The 17234-nt window shown below is 35.2% G+C and overlaps 1 protein-coding gene and 1 non-coding gene across 2 annotated transcripts in view; one reads left to right on the forward strand and one right to left on the reverse strand.

Annotated features, from left to right (window-relative positions):
• NBN (nibrin) overlaps positions 1 to 11297 on the reverse strand; it is a 45538-nt gene extending 34241 nt beyond the window's left edge. The window contains 5 exon segments of the mRNA XM_004321482.3: positions 4499 to 4602; positions 7319 to 7478; positions 7933 to 8081; positions 9231 to 9361; positions 11193 to 11297. Of these exon segments, the coding sequence (XP_004321530.2) occupies positions 4499 to 4602; positions 7319 to 7478; positions 7933 to 8081; positions 9231 to 9361; positions 11193 to 11229 (581 nt within the window). The 5' untranslated portion in view covers positions 11230 to 11297.
• TRNAE-UUC (transfer RNA glutamic acid (anticodon UUC)) lies at positions 3196 to 3268 on the forward strand. The gene has a single exon. It is a non-coding gene; the product is annotated as a tRNA-Glu (tRNA).
• Positions 11298 to 17234: the final 5937 nt, after the last annotated feature.

Consider the following 17234-nt stretch of genomic DNA (forward strand, 5'->3'; position numbering starts at 1 on the left):
CTCAGACAAAAATAGAATGTAAATGTTTAATACATACATATGACTGAGTAAATGTGAGATTCCTACTGCTTTCTAATGACTAAAATAGCATTTTAAAATTATCTACAGCTTTGTGTTTTTCACATTGTCATTCTTAATTTTGCCACAGGTAACAGATAACAGTTAACTACAGTTTAGTTCAATGAAGAGTGAACATTTGTTATACCAAGTCACATTCCATGAGAATGATATGCAATTAGCTTTCCAGAGTTCTAACTTTTATTTGTGTGATTCTTTGATGTTTGGTTCCTCTACTAAGTGCCAAGATGGCAGAAACTGTAATGCTTTTTGGCTCATCATTATATCCTCAGGTCTATCTTGCCTGGTTCAATAAATATTTAATAAACCCGCAGTATAAAACAGAAATAAAAATTTCGCCTAATAAATTAGAAGTAGACAAAGTAAAAACATCCCTCAATACAAATGTGAGTATTAAAATTCTGGGACTAGAAAAATGTATTTTGGTTTTCTTTTAAAAATATTGGTAAATTTGAGCCCCAATACTCAATAAGACTGATCTCGAAAGGAAAAAACCCACCGTATTATCAAGAATCGAATCAAATGTTGGAGTCATACATACATATACATATATACGATATATATATATCGTATATATGTATATAATATATATATCATATATATATACATATAATATATATATCATATATATATACATATATGATATATATAATACAGTGACAAATAATAGACCATGTTCTGGAACTTCATATACGCAGAAAAATCTTTCTCTCTTTAGTAGTATTAAGGATGAAAACAAGAAAGGAGAGACTAGTGATAAATGTGAAGAAAACATCATTAAAAAGTCAATATTTCTGAAAAATTACATTCTAGAAGTTTTAAAGCATCACTGAGGCTATAGTGATTTGACAGCTAGTAATAAAATTGGAAAACAGTAAATTAACTTGGCAGAGACCTAGGTTAGAGGCACACTGCCTGAATATAAGAATACCACAAATATAAAGTGACCTCTAACTTCTATAATGAAAAAATTAAAACATTTTTTGGCATACTTACACAGAAACTTCAAGAGCTACAAATAAAATAATTATGCTTTATTATGTAGTAACTGGTACATATCATTCACAAATTCTATAAAATATTAATCTAGAAATATTGACTTTTTCCTATGTACATTTTATAACTTTATATAAATTCTTCACATGATGTTCAATAAATTTCATCTAACTCAAAGCACATCATCTTCACTTCTGTCCCAAGATTTTCCAAATACAGAAATTTTCTGAATTCATGGCTGTGGAAACTATTCCAAGCCACAATATTTCTTTGCCCAACATCTGGATAGCTGTTTATTTCATTAGTACCAAAGGTACATGTCCATGATTTCATGATTTTTTTTGGTGATCTCCAAAAGGTTTGAATTACATTGGCATCCACACCTTGTAAATCTGAGCTTGTATCTCCAGGAAAAAAATCTCTAGTGTGTGTTAAATTTCTTTGCTTTAAATTTTAATTGATTATTTAAGGTCAACTCTATAAGCTTCCTAAACTTTCATTTACCAAGATTGTTTCATGCTAATGTGTCTCTTGGGTCTGAGATTTTATTACAAGCTAATAAGTTAACCTATTCCTCTTTCATGGATGCTGGCAGAAGACACAAGACTCCTGGGTCAGAGACAAAGCAAGCAGCAAGCCTCAGTGTGTTTGCAGCAGGTCTCCTTCCATGCCAAGTCCCCTGGGGATGACACAGAAGGTACATACCATGGGTTGTGTTACAGGAGAGGTATATACCATGGGTAGTGTTACACTGAACTTGGGAATCCACCCATTTTATAACAAGCTATAAGCAGGCCTGCTCTCTGTCCTGGGAAGGAGATATTACCTCATCCCTCCAGGTTTCTCACTGCAAACATAACCCTGAGAAATGGCCTGGGTATAGGGTAGTCAGGGCCTTTCATTCTTGGCATAACCAGCAAGTTTTGTATGATGTAAGGACTCTCTCCCAACAGTGTTTTCTGTAAACAATGCTGCTTGTTGTTTAAAATAAACTGAGAAAGGGAAACTCCCTTTTTCTCTTGAGGATCATTTTTTTTACATTCAGACATATATAATATTTTAATGAACGTCCTTTATTAGAGCACAGAGTATCAAAATTAAATACTTCTTTTAAATGTAATCTAAAAATGACTTCATCTACATTGGTACTTTGATAACAGTATAGGAAAATTAGGTATCACAAACCATATCAGGTACTCTATCTTAACCCTTCACTTACTCTGTTTCGTGGTAACAGTGCAAAGATGCAGACATAACTGTACCAAAAAGGACTACACATTTTGTTAGGTAAAAATATAGTATGCCTCCTAATTTAAATTCAGGACTAGTGATAATGCTTTTACAGAACTAAAAGAACAGGTAGTTATGTAATAGAAGAGCCACCACAATTTATCTCATATCCCTTTTATAACCCATCCTACTACTATTTAATATCTTAAATTTAATCATTTTTCTATTTAATTGAGTATGGAGTCAAATTAGTCTTCAACAAACATATCAAAATGGATCCCAATAAGTATAGCAATCTATTAAGGCAAAAAAACTACATACTTTAAAATAGTATTAAAAACTTGATTATCAGTTGCCATCATCAAACATGAACTAATGTAATAGTCTTTCCTGGTTAACACTGAATTAGGAGTTAGTGAACAATCTTAGAGTAGGGATGTTTTATTATAGTCATCTAAGTTAATACAATCGCAAATTGAAGCCAGAAAAAAACTATGCCTAATCTAAAGTAAAAACAACAAAAAACCAAAAAACCAAGGTTAAATACACCTGAGAATCTAAACAAATAAGCAAGAATCAATGACTAATTCTAAAAACTCTAAGACCATAAAACATATCACCAGTAGTAAAAAATCAGACCCCTCCACTCTTAAGTAATCTAGAATTAACAATGGTTTATTATCTGTAACAAGAGTCATTATTTATAGGATTTATCAACTTTTCTAGGGAGGGTCATAAATAGGCTTCAGGGAAAAATGTAATTCTGTTGAAATACTATGTAAGTTGGTAGTAAGTGAAGTTTCTAGAGGAGAGACCAGTGCTTTCATTTTCTCACAGCGGATCTAGGACTCAAAAAAGGTTAAGAATCATCTATTTTAAAATCTCGGGAATTCCCTGGTGGTCCAGTGGTTAGGACTCTGCATTTTCACTGCCAAGGGCCCAGGTTCAATCCCTGGTCAGGGAACTCAGATCCCACAAGCCACTTGGTGTGGCCAAAAAATAAATAAAATAAAATCTGAAGATCTCTTTCCAGAGGAAAGCATATTTTCTGTTAACCAGATTATAAAATACAAGAAACCTCCCAAATGAAAATTAAAAACAAAGAGAAAAATCTGATATTCAATTACTTTTAAAAGCAAATACATATTATCAGGTATAAATAGTTCCTAAAAATATATGTACTGGGCAAATTAGCTTATAATAGCTAGTAATATTTTTAAATTGGTAATAAAATACTTAGCTTGAATAGGTAATACTTAACTTAAATTGGGTTATAAAATACTTAATTTGCATAGAATTTTAGATTTTTAAAACTTCCTCAAATCTATTATGCCATATAGACTATAAGCTACTGACATACATTTTAAGCAAGCATGTTCTTATGTTGACTAAAAACACCCACCGTTTTATAGTCACCAGTATTTTAACCATGTAATCTAAAAAGAAAAATCACAAATATCTTCCTCCTCAACCATAGCTTATATTACTGCAAACATTACTAATACAATACATACAGTGGATAGATCCTTTAGTCTGGTGGTTCACAAATTTAGCAGAGCATCCAAAAAATAATAAATAATCAAGCTACTATGAATCTTCCCAGATATTGCAATTAGCTACACTTCTTTTAATAAGCACCTATTATGATGCCAGGCAATATGCTCAGACTTTATGTATGCCACTAGTTAAGATAAATAATACTTATACTAATACTAACAATACTGAATACTTAGACACTCAGCAGGACAGGTATTAGTCTCATTTTTCAAAGGAGGTAACGGACACTTAGAAGAAATCAGCTCAATTCCCAAGGCCACAGCGCTGTTAATATTCTGGCCCAGGACTCTGAGGCTCCACAACAGGGATGCTGCACCACACAATTCCTGGTGTCCTGCATGCATGATGCCCAGCATTGGCATGTGTGCTCTACTGATTTCACCTCTATGCTATTACTGTCCTTCAATATTTTCCTTTTAATATTGGCACATATGTAACATGTGTTTCACAGAGATAAGAACAATCAACAAAGAACTGGGAAACTTTCTTCACATACTAACAAGAAAACTTCATTAATAATACTGAACTGTAACATTACATCCTGAAATAGTCAATAAAGAGGGAATTAACCTAAATAAAACCAGTGCTATCATATTTTGTATGTCATATTTTATTATATTTAAAATAAGCAATATACCTTTCAATTTCTGGAGGCTGTTTCTTGGACTGAACTGTTTTAAGAAATTCAGTAAAATATTCTGGTTTTACAATCGGACGCCCACAAATGAGTGCACATATTGTCTAAAAAGAAGAAAACATGTGAATACATATACTCATACCCTAGTTTTTTTAAAGATGTAAGTTATAGACTACAAAGAGGCTGTTCTATTCTGTTTTTCCTCCTGTCTCTCTAAATTTATAAAGGAGACACAATCTATAAAACAGAAGTCAGTACTGGTCACTGCCTAGTTTTAGTATAAAAATCCCTGTATAATCACTTGATTATTAGAAGCTATCAATTACAATACAGGGGGGGACAGATTGGGAGTTTGGGATTGACATATACACAATGCTATATTTAAAATAGATAACCAATGAGGACCTACTGTATAGCACAGGGGACTCTGCTTGATATTCTGTACTACCTAAATGGGAAAAGAATTTGAAAAAGAATAGATACCTGTGTATGTATAACTGAATCACTTTGCTGTACACCTGAAACTAACAAGGTTGTTAATCAGCTATACTCCAATATAAAATAAAAATTAAAAATAAACAAACTGTGGTAACTACAACTCATGTAAGTCAGAATCCTGCAAAGCAAAGGCCTATATGCTAAAATAGCAATAAGACTGTTGAAATAACAAATAAATGTAACATACAGGCAAGTAGCAATAAACAATAAACAATCATTATTAAAGGTGAAAAAAAAGAAGTTACCAATTACAATATTAATTTAAAAACTGCCTGGGGAGGGCAGAACAACATAACATAAAATACAAGTCAATTTAAAAATGTATACCATTTTAAAAACATTAAAATGTACATCTTAGAATTAAGGAAATGTAATGTCTGCCCTAGAGAAGACAGTAACAAGAGATAAACATGAGAGAGTTCTTTCACCTTAATTGCCTTTCAAACTGATTTTAATTATGGAATAAAGTCTTTTTAAGAAAGTAAATAAAGGAATAACTCTTTAGTGTTGGACAAAAGCTGAAAATAAGTATATACAGATGGAGTGGGGGAAGAAACTTCAACTAGCAAGTGAATTAAACTATAAGCCTCAAATAAGATGTATCCACAAAATTTGAGACAGATTAAAATATACCATCACTGGCAATGAAAATAAGATTCAGCATAATTCCAGGAAATAATACAACTAAAGAATTGGTAAGAATGCTTCTAATAAACATGGGAAATTACCTAAATGTGAGCAAGCAATTTAGGGTATCTCTCAAGAATGAAATCTGAAAGTTATGAACCTCAAATATGAATGAAATAATTGACTTCTTGCATGAAGCAGTAATGTGCAATTCAACACTGGACTGAGTAAACTCCAATACATGTGATCCTGGGCAAAGGATTCAATTGCTCCATGCCTCAGTTTCCTCTTCAGAAAATAAAAACTGAACTGAATGCTCTTTAGGTTACCTTTTGGTTCTAACATTCAACAATTTAAAAAACATAAACTAACCTGTATTTTTGGAAAATTTACTAAAAAAATAATATAATGACAAATATTTTTTGCACACGATTGATCATAAATATTGAAAAAGGAGTATTGCTCTGCAAGCCTTTGTTGGTATATATACAGTACTCTCTAATATCCAGGGACTGGGTGGCCGTTAGCATCCTAGTCACTGGAATACTGTGTACTATGGTAAATGGATCCTAGTTTCCAGGTCTGTCACAGACTCAGTAAAATATCTTTCAAGACAATCTAACTGCCTTTGCTCTTATTTCATACCCACCAAGCAATGGCATGATTATCTATTCCATTTCTCAGGTACCTTGGTATCTTCAAGGGGACCATGCTGGAGTCTACATGTAAATATTCTGGTCACTATAAAGATACATCCCTACTATAAACTAATAAATGGACATTTTGAATTATGAATCTATTATTTGGGTTTATTAGCATAAATTACTATTCAGGAGGCTAATCACTGTTGAATTTATAAATCAATTTCATAAACTTACAAAGATGAAACAATCTTTGATCCAAGTTTAACATGAGGTTCAATTTGAACAGCAAGCCTTTCTCTATGACACCTATTTAGGTATAAGACACATATTCTAATTTAATTAATTATATATTAAAGGATTTTTGTATCATTGAATAAAGGAATCTACTGTTGCTTTTCACTATAGATATTAACCTAAAACAATCTCACATATCTATAGTCAACCTGCTGAAGGAGACGAATCACCTCCCAAAATCATTCTTCAATTAGTTTTGGATTAACCAAATCTGAAGATGATGCAAAGTCTGAAACATCCAAAAATATATCACTGCTTTGACAAATAACATATATCTACATATCTCTAGATTGTGACAATACATTAAGGTAATATTGTAAGAATGTAAAGTCTTTGTGATTAGGGTCTAAAGCCAAATAAGAACTAAAGAAAAGAGCATGAAAATATGAGATGGTATCAGAGACTGGAGGAAGGAAAGACATGAGCTGCTAACTTTGAAGATTGGCAGTTGATCTCTAATTGCTTTGCTTTTAGACTGAAAACACAAACTATAGGCTGTAATAACTTCTTGGTGAAAGGATAATATAAATCATTTAAATGCTAAATCAATATCTGAAATATAATTTAATGTGCTTTTGCTTGCCCCATTCTAGCCTATACGGTAGATATGGGATTCATTGGCATATATACATCTACAACTAACAGTTCTGATAGTTTTAAAGCAAGTGACTTTTAAAACATCCGTGTATAGTGGGTAAAGGAATAAACTTAAATTCAGAGAACTTACTTTAACATAATAACAAGGCATTCAACTTACTTTAATGGTAACTTTAACTGATGTCATGACAAGGTGAGTACATTCCTCTGTCCAATTGTTTACAGTAAGTCCTCCAAGTTGCAATACAGCTTGACTTAAAGCAGTTTTCCCAGAGACATCTAAACAAGAAGAGCACGCAACCAAAGGTTCATACTCTACTCTGTAAATGAGAATAAGTTACACAAAGTTATCATAGTTATAGAGATGGCAACTTATGGTACTTTAAACTTTAAGCTCACATCATATGCTATTATTTTAATTTTTATTAAATTACTAAACTTTCTAACTTATGAAATGATCACTTCCTAAGTCTTAAGTCGCAATTAAGAAAAAAACAGTGATCAAAGTTTAACATTATACTTTGACCTATGCAGAATCAAACAAAAGTAGCTCCTATCAAGGTTCTTAGGGCCCACTCAAACTCTCATTCACTCTTTTCACTATCTATGATTAATAAAATGCACTAACCACGTGTGGTGCAAAGTTCACCACTGTCCTAAGTAGGAACTAAATAGACTGGTCCCAATTCATTATCCATAAATATCCTTTTCCTTTAGAATCTGATTGGTACAAAATAAAGCTGTCCATTTTAATATCAATTTAAAAATTCTTACCTAAATTTACTTTCAAACACTCCAAAGGTAACTCTATCCCCTGTCTTCAAAATTCGGGAAAGGCCATTCTGCATTTTTTCCTCATTAACAAAGGTACCATACTTAGAATTATCTTTTATTGTCAATATAGGGATTTCATCTGTTTGACTCTGAAAAAAAAATCAATACATAATTTAAAGTCTCTTACTGCTCAGTAAATACTATTCCTAAGGGGAAAGGTTTCAAAACAAAAGGTTGATAACTTCTGGAATAGGTGATAGGTGGCTAACCTCCCAACACAGTAGGCAACAGAGTTATTGTTTTGGTTGCAAGCAAAGAATGATCACTCAACTAGCAATTAAGAGAAAAATGTCAATTCCAGAATCACTCCTCTTAGAACACACATTTTCTTTATTTTTGTAAGTCAGGGGAGATTTTCCTGACCCCTCATAATTTGAGAATTGTTTGCTTTTGTACAGTCTGTTTCATGTATAACATGACAGCTTCATTCCTAAGGTTTTTGTTTTTTTTTAAATTATCAAAATCACATAGTAAAAATCAGTCCAATGCAAAAAGGCTAGAGTGTCTGACTTGCAGTAACAATTTTTTTTCTTTAGTATTTTCAACAATGTTTTTCTATACCTAAAAGAATACAGACACAAAACCTAAATATTACTGAACAGATCCAGTATTTGCCAACATGCAGTCTTTGCTCAAAATAATGGCTTTTCTTCCTTAATTACCACCAGCATTACCATGAGCACAGCTATTTGTATATATTTATATTACTTTTACAATCTACCTTTATTATTAAAACAACTAACACACCAAAACAAACTCAAAGCCATTCAAAGGAGCTGTGGGGCATATACAACAGCTGTTTTCCCTAGTAAAGCAATCAATTTCCCTTGTGAAAACCTAAGATATACAGGAAACACCAGTGTTCATATGGCTGCGTTAACTCATTAAAGCAGGAGTCATGATGGTCTATTCACTGTTCTATTCCCAGGCTTTGGCACAGTGACTGACACACAGTAAGCACTCAATAAATGTTCAAGTAAATAAATAGAAATATGTTCTACTTCCCCTGAGTTTCTAAATCACTAAAACAAATAGTAAAATACTGAAACAGAAACTTCAAATCTTAAATAAACAAATATCACCAGTACCACTGCCCAAACGTCCTTAATTTTGTTAACATTTAAAGAAAACTAACAGCTTTATAAAAAGTCTCCCAAACTCTTACATATACACCAAGGTAAACTTTTGTGATTTCAATCCTCTTACTGTCAGCTAGTGAAATAAAATTAGTAACTTACCAGGTTAGTTACAGAAAAGTTAGCAGTTAATACAGCATGATTTCGGCTGACTGATTGATCATCTTCAATTAGAATGCCACAGTTTTTCCTTCCAACAATGTACTCAACACCAGCCAAAAGTCTGTATGGTTCTAAGAGAATTTTTTTAAAAAGTAAATTAACAGGTACACACATACATAAACATGTATTTAAGATATACATATGGCAAATATTTAAACATTTTTATTTTGCTATTTAAAGGCTAATAATCAACTTTACATAAATCAAACTTGTGTTTTCCAGTAAAGCCTCACTGAAGGAGGCAAATCTAAATAGATAGAAAGCTCTACCATTTTTCTAACAGGAAAACAATTTTGTCAATGCTTGCCCAAATTAACTTATAATTTAATGCACTACCAAATAAAATCACAACACTATGTTTGGAGCTTGATAAGCGAATTCAAAATTCCATCAGGAAAATATAATGTGAAAAACTGTCCAGAAAAATGTGAATATTTTGGGAACTTCCTCTACCAGGTGGTAAAATATGCCAAAGTGAAAGCAGTTAAAAAGTATGGTATTGGATCAAGAGTAAAAAATATAGATCAATGCAAGAAAAGTCCGGACCAGATTCAAGTGCATAATTTGGGGATTTTTTTTTTTATGTTAAAGGTAGCTTTTAGAACGTGAAAAGGTTATTAGTTTTAAAAAAATTTGGAAATCACAAATTGTTGGAAGAATAGCATGTACGTTGAAGACTTGTAGAGTTTAGTCTGGTACCACTGGAGTGGTAGAGTGATTAGGGCAAATAAACTAGACAAGTAGAAAGGAGTCCAGGTAAACCTTGACGAGACGTGGATTATATTTTATTAATCAGATTCTTAACCTAGAGTGGACTCTTTCAACAAAAATCTTTTGTGTTGGTTTCCCTACATTTTTCTTAGAAGGATGGAACCCCATAGCCTCCATCTGATTCCGAAAAGAGTTCAAGATCCCCCAAAAGTTAAGAATGCCACCCACTGGCACTAGGGGCATTTTTCTTCTGCTGCCTCCTTAAAGGAACTCAAAGAGCCAGCCACAGGCTACAACTGTTTCTGGAAACTGTTCCTACTGTGTTACACCTCACAATGCTCCAAGTCCACAGTGAAACTTGATCTTTGAGTCTCTATACTTTTTAGTATCTACAGTATTATTACAGTATTTATTTTCCTTACCATTAGTTTGCCCTCTCCATACTTCCTTACACTGTCAGTCCATTTAGCCTCTACGTAGATCTTTTCTTCACTCATAATGTAAACTTCCGGAGGGCAAGGCCAATCATAGGCTACAACTGCTTACCTATCAACTAATAAGTGCTTACATATATTAGGCAACCAATTTACATGCAATTACCATTTTCCGCTGCTAGAAATGCAGAAAAAATTTTTTTCAGTTGTTGTGATGACAAAACGGTAAAAGGCTCCGAAACAAAACCAAAATTATGCTTTCCTGTAGTTGCCATTTACACAAGTCATCTCCGTGGCTCCTCACAATGCGCTCAAGACAGAGTCATAGAGTCTTCCAGACTGTTAACTTATTCTGGATGTTTCCTCAAAAGCTTAAAACGCTAGATGTCGTAACATATACCCGGCCAAGACTCAATCCGGAAGACCATTTAAGCCCAGGTCAGAGCTAGTCCCGCCAGAGGAGTTGGTCCCAACCACGGAGAACCTGGCGGTAGACCGGGAGGAAAGGACCCGGCGGTCACTAAACGGCCCAGTGTCGCATGCCTCCTCCCCCCGTCAGACCAAAGCCTGGTTCGCAAGCACTGCGCACCCGCCGAGAAAGACTACGCAGTCCCCACACAACAAATGCGCGGCTTTCGCACCAGCTTTCGCAGTCTCCCAGGGCGAGAACGGTCCGAAAGTAACCATCCGCAAACCCTCTGCCCACCGCATCTGCTCCCGGGAAATCGGTCCCCGGACATCTCCCTACCGCCCTTACCTCGGGCAGGGCCCGCAGCTGGGAGCAACTTCCACATGGCCTGGAACACTAGGGTCTGGCCGATGCGCGACAGCGTAACCGCGGCTGACCGACGTGCGCGGCCGCAGCGCCTGCGATTGGCGCAGACTCCGGGACGTGCGCGCTCCTGGAAGCCACACCTGCCTAAGAAGCGGAGGGGTAGACAGAAGTGCGGCGTTGGCGCCTAGTCGCCACCCTGTGGTTAGGAAAGGAATAGCGCAATGTGTATTGAAATGTGCTGTCTTAAAAGGATCCCATTTTAAGGTGTTCAATGAATACAAGATTATCGATTTTTTTTCTGATTGTGAATGGAAATGATTTTAAAAATCAGCTTCAAAGCAACGTAAGGAAACTTTCTAATTAAAGATATTAACGTAGTGACCAGTTACGTATTTCCATGCATTTGCAATTGCTTAAATTGCGGTCATTCCTTCGTATGGATCCTAATGATTGTGATAATTATGGTGAAGATAAGTATTTCACTCCAATTATTTTTACTCTTCTCCAAGCTCAGATAAAGTTCTCCTAATTTCTCTGTTTCATAATGTTGCACTTTCATCTAATCAGTAGCTAAGTACTGGGGAGTCTATCCATCCTTTCCATTTCTACTTGTACCAAGCTGGTGCAAGCTCTTCTCTTAATGCTATAGTAGCTTCCTAATCCTTCACCATCCACCTCCTGCACTAATCCATCCTACAGTCTACACACTACAAAGTAAACACCCTAGAGTACACTTCTGATGTGTAATAATTCACATAATTTTTGGTTTTCAAAAGCATTCTGAAATGAGAAGGAAGAAAGATGTCACTTCAAAAGGCTGGTTTATGAAAGGCTCTGTTATGAACATAGATGCAAAAATCTTATACACAAAATTAGTGAATTGAATCAGGTGGTATATAAAAAGGATAATCATGACTAAGTGGGGCTTATTCCAGAAATAGAAGGGTGGGTGTTAACTGGGGGAAAAAAATAAATGTAATTCACCAGAATAACAGGAAAAAGGGAGCAAAATAATGATCATCTTGGTAGCTGCAGTAAAATTCTTTGATAAAATTCCACATTCATCCATTTATTCTCAGCAAAATTGGAATGAAGGGAACATTCTTGATCAGATAAAAGGCATCTACCAAATAACTGCTGCTTACATTATACTTAAGGTAAATTATTTCATGTTTCCCCCTGACATCAGGAATGAAATAAGGACATATTTGCTCTTACCATTTATTTTAAACATGGTTTCGGATGTTCTAAGCAATGTAAAAGGGAAAAAGAAAAGGCATATGGATTGGAAAGGAAGAAATAACAGTCATTATTCACAAATAACATGATCATGTACATTGAAAATCTAAAAGAACTGAAAAGTATATTTAATAAGGTCACTGAACACAATGTCTAAAAAATTCAGTTGTATACCTTTATTCCAGAAAATAAATAGAATGTGACATTTAAATAGCTAATTATAGTAGCACCAACAGTCATCAAATACCTTATAAGAAATCTATCAAAAGATGTGACACAAAACATTATTGACTGCAAAAAACTACTGACAGAAATGAAAATAAGTTCTAAATAAATTCAGTATAGTATACCATGTTCGTGGATTAAGATGCCATTTCTCACAAAATTGATCTTTCTATACAATGAAAAATGAATTTAAAAAGTCCCAATTTTTTGAGTGGAAATTGATAAGCAGTTTTTTAAATCTATATGGAAATGCAAAGGCTGAGAATAGCCAAGGAAATTTTGAAGAAGAATAAAGCTGGAGTGCTTACAACTACCAAGTATCAGGATGTATTTATAAAGTTATATTGTCAGTGTTCTGTTGACACGAGGATAAAAAATAGGCAACTGTGTCAAAATAGACCTAACCCATGTTAGGTCAACCATGTTGATCTGCATATGTAATTTGATTTTTCAAAAGTGATATTACAGATCAATGGAAGAAAGTTCTTCCTTTTTCAGTAAATGGTCCTAGGGTTATTAGTTAACACTACAAAAGAAATGAAGACTGACCCCATACTTCACACACATACAAACTTTCAAATATACAAAACAGTATTGTTAGCTTATAGTCATGTTGTACATCACAACTGGAAATTTCTATATTGTTTTTTATTTACTATCTTGCCTGTGCAATTTCAGAGGCTCCCCATTGGCCTTTCCCGCTTTGATAGCTCTTATTCCGTAGGCCAAAGAACTGTACTAATGTGGGTGCTTTACTAACTACCAAATATGTCCTTTTCAATTATATATTTGGGAACTGTGGAAATGACCACCAGATAGGTCCCTGTGCTCAGTGGATGTACTTCTTCCACACCTGGGCAAAAATTTCATTTATTATCTGGCTCCTATCTACCTCTAACTGCGGGCCATAATAATTCTTTGTGTTCCTGGGTGTCAATAATGATTGTGTCCAACAATCCTCAAAATGTTTGAGCATTCCCTCTTCCTCAGTGTATGGTTTCCCGAGGGAATGGCCATAGGTCCTTTCGAGGAAGGACTGAGGGTGGGGTGGGCATGGACGGGGAAATCATTACCATATATTCTCACCAAAGTGTTACAGGGTGCTTCCTCCTGGCAATCCTGCCTCTCCTTCAGTAAATGGGTTCTGGATTGGTAAACTGGCTCAAGTTAGAAAACTGGGTAAGAGACTGACTTTTTATTGAGACTGCTGCTCTCAGCCTTATGTCACCCATCCTTGATTTCTTGTCATTGTATAGATTGAGCATGCCCTTGTTAGCTAACCTCTATCTTTCCCCCTAGGGATGCCGTATTCTATTAATCATCTTCAGAGGTCAGGATCTCTGACTGTCACTCCTATTTTGCCACTCATTTGGATACGTGTAGTGGTACCTTTCTGATGGTGAAGTGCTGCCACCTGGCTTCTACTGTTTCAGGATTCTGTTAGCCTTGTTGTTTATATGTGAACCCAGTTCTGTAACGACATCTTTTATCACTCCCCATGACCTACGAGGAGAGCCACCACTGAGCTTCTCAGTGATGCTGGTGCCCCTCTCACCAGAGAATTCCTAGTCACTTTGATAAATAGAGCATCTGTATTGGAATACTGGCATGCCTACTTCTCTGAGCATTTTGCTCCTTACATCTTCCATCTGCCATGACAATTCTTCCATTTCTACTTCTCTTCGTGTGGGCCACCACTTTCTTCAAGCTTCTAAGAGCCATCATGGAAGAATGATAGTCATATTTCCTAGGGTCCTTGATAGTATTAAATCCTCTCTCCCTGGAGAGTGCTGCCAAATCAATAAACTCTCCCTTGTGCAAATTTATTTTCCATCTGCTCCCTGTTTAGCAATTTCAGAATACAGTCTCATAAGCACTCTTCTTGTTCCTGCTGGTACATGTTGGTGAGGTCCTGCAGCTCCATCACTATAAGGTCACTTTTTCCCTTTTCAGAGCAAGTCCTTCCCTAGCTGGCTTTTGCTATAACTTTGTCCTGTTTATGTCTGATTACCAGAAGGACAGATTGAGTAGTCTCAGAGTGATTAAGGAAAACTTAACTGTTGCTTGGCAACAATATATGTCTGTTAATCAGAGTTGAGAAATATTAAAAAGATGGGACACAATGCGGGTAGAATTTAAGATTGGTAGCAAATTGGTCTGCTCATTGTTCCATGCTCCTTGCTTCGTGTAGTTTGCTGGCATCTCCTCTTACCTCTGTTCTGTTATAAACAAACTCTCTTAGATCTTTAAAGTCTTCATGGAAAATTCCCTCTACATCTTGCCTTAAATGAAACATGGCTCTCTCCCTAGGTCACAGCTTCCTTCCATGAGTTCTAGGATAGTCATTCCAATACCTCTCCCACTGACATGCACCATATTTATTGGCCAATAGAATTACTATTTCCCCCTAAACTTTCATTTCCATTTTAAGATATTCATCTTCCCTGCCTTGCAAAATCTCTTCTAGGTCAGGATTATTTCATATGACTACCCACCCTCTATACCCCTTTTATTGTTACTAACTGCAGGTATGTCCATGTCATTTGCCCATATTCATTGAGGACATTGCCATCTATATGAGAGTTTTCTTCTCCATCCCAACTCCTGCCATCATTCTCAAGTAATTGTAAGACACAGCTGGACAACATATTCTACCAACTAGGCTCACATTTCTTTGACTTTCAGCTCCTGTGACTTTCATTTCTGCTTCAAACATACTACCCCTTTGATGGTCAGTTTTAGCTCTTTATATCACCAGAATCTTCTCCAGCTTTAATATCCAACTTTCTGACTGGAGCTGCTTGGCCTTCTCGCTTTCTTATATGTTCACTCCCATTACACCTGCTGTTTAGCTTCTTCCAGGTATCCAGCCACTTGAGCCCTCCACTTTACCCAGGTTATCTGTATCCTTCTATCCTCCATCATATGCAGGATAGACACCAGGATCTGAGCTTGAACTACTTTTACTCTTAGCTCATCTCTCAGTACTGAGAATAGCTCTCAGAATAACTTTTACTCTCCGAGCTTTCAACTCTCACTTTCAGCTCTATAGCTCACTTTTCTATGAACCCTAACAACCCCTCAGTCATGAGTCAATCATACAGTAACATTCTAGACTGAAGCTTCTGGATAAAATCTGCCTATCTTTGAAAACATGAAATGAATGCAAATTCATAAGCTCTAATATCAGTTGAACTACAGAGCATTATTCATCAGTCCCATTTCCTGTTTTTTTTTTAAATTTATTCCCTATAAACCTAAAGAGCTATTCCACAGCTTCGCAAATCTCCTCAAATCTGATCATCTCCTAGCCCCCTTCTAAGAATATGGTATCATACCTTACTGAGGAAATTGATGCAAGAACTTCCCTGCAATTTCTGTTCCTACTCTGCCTCTATCCCCATCATAAGACAAACTTCTTTTCTTTTAAAAGCTATACCTACATCTCATTCTTGCCTTCTTTTATTTTTTGGCCATGCTTCACAGTGTGTGGGATCTTAGTTCCCCAACCAGGGATCGAACCCATGGCCCCTGCATTAGAAGGGCAGAGTCTTAACCATTAGACCACCAGGGAAGTCCCTCATTCTTGCCTTCTTATCTCTTATTTCAGGGTGTGATTTGACCTTTCAGTTTGGGATCAAATTCTCCATTTGTACTTAACTTAAACCCATCTCCTCTCATTTCCACTAAGGTTTTGTTTTATGAGTTACCTCTTTATACTACATATCTTCAATTTCTTTGTTTGTTTTCTTCACATTATCATAAAAACATTTAAAAAAACTATCTTGTCTTCCCCCCAAATTCCATTAACTCTGCCATTATTTTATAACAAATGTTAAGCTAAAGCATAGGTTTAATAGAGCTAGGATTTAATTGTCTCAAGATCACAAACTAACTAAGGTAGCTCAGTCTCCTCTGACATATAAGTGGGATTAAATAATAGCTACGTTGAAGTATTATTGTTAGCATTAAATGAGATACTGTACTATGCATGGTAGATGTTAAACAAATATTAGTTCCTTTTCTTTCCTTCCTTTCTAGTTCCTTAAGGGTAGGGGCTGTGTCTAAGTCATTTCTGAGTCCCTACTGTATAAATCATTTTTATATCTCTAATATTTACCATAGTGATGGGCACAAACAGGTACATAAGTGTTTGTTGAACTTAACTGCTCATTGATGTCTTTTGAATATCTCATTGAATATCCCTCTTTCCAACCTTTACTTATATTGGAACTGTGAAGATAGATGGGGTGTGGGGGAATAAGAAGCATGTGGAGAAACAGTGTTGACTCAAGGTGTATCTTTATGATTCTGAGGATTATCTGATAATAAAGAACAATGAGTTATATTTTTTGTAGCCCAATCCTAATTCTATTTTACTAGAATTATTCTACTATAATGATTTTATATTTTTTGAGAATAAACAATTTAATTTCTATGTGACTAAATTGCTTTGTCTTTACATGGGAGTATAATAGTATATATGTTAATCTATGCATTATTAGTAACTTAATGAATTAATCTACTGGATTATAATTATCAAATTGGCTGTTTGACCAG

The sequence above is a fragment of the Tursiops truncatus genome, chromosome 17, assembly GCF_011762595.2.
Source record: "Tursiops truncatus isolate mTurTru1 chromosome 17, mTurTru1.mat.Y, whole genome shotgun sequence".
Taxonomy (NCBI): domain Eukaryota; kingdom Metazoa; phylum Chordata; class Mammalia; order Artiodactyla; family Delphinidae; genus Tursiops; species Tursiops truncatus.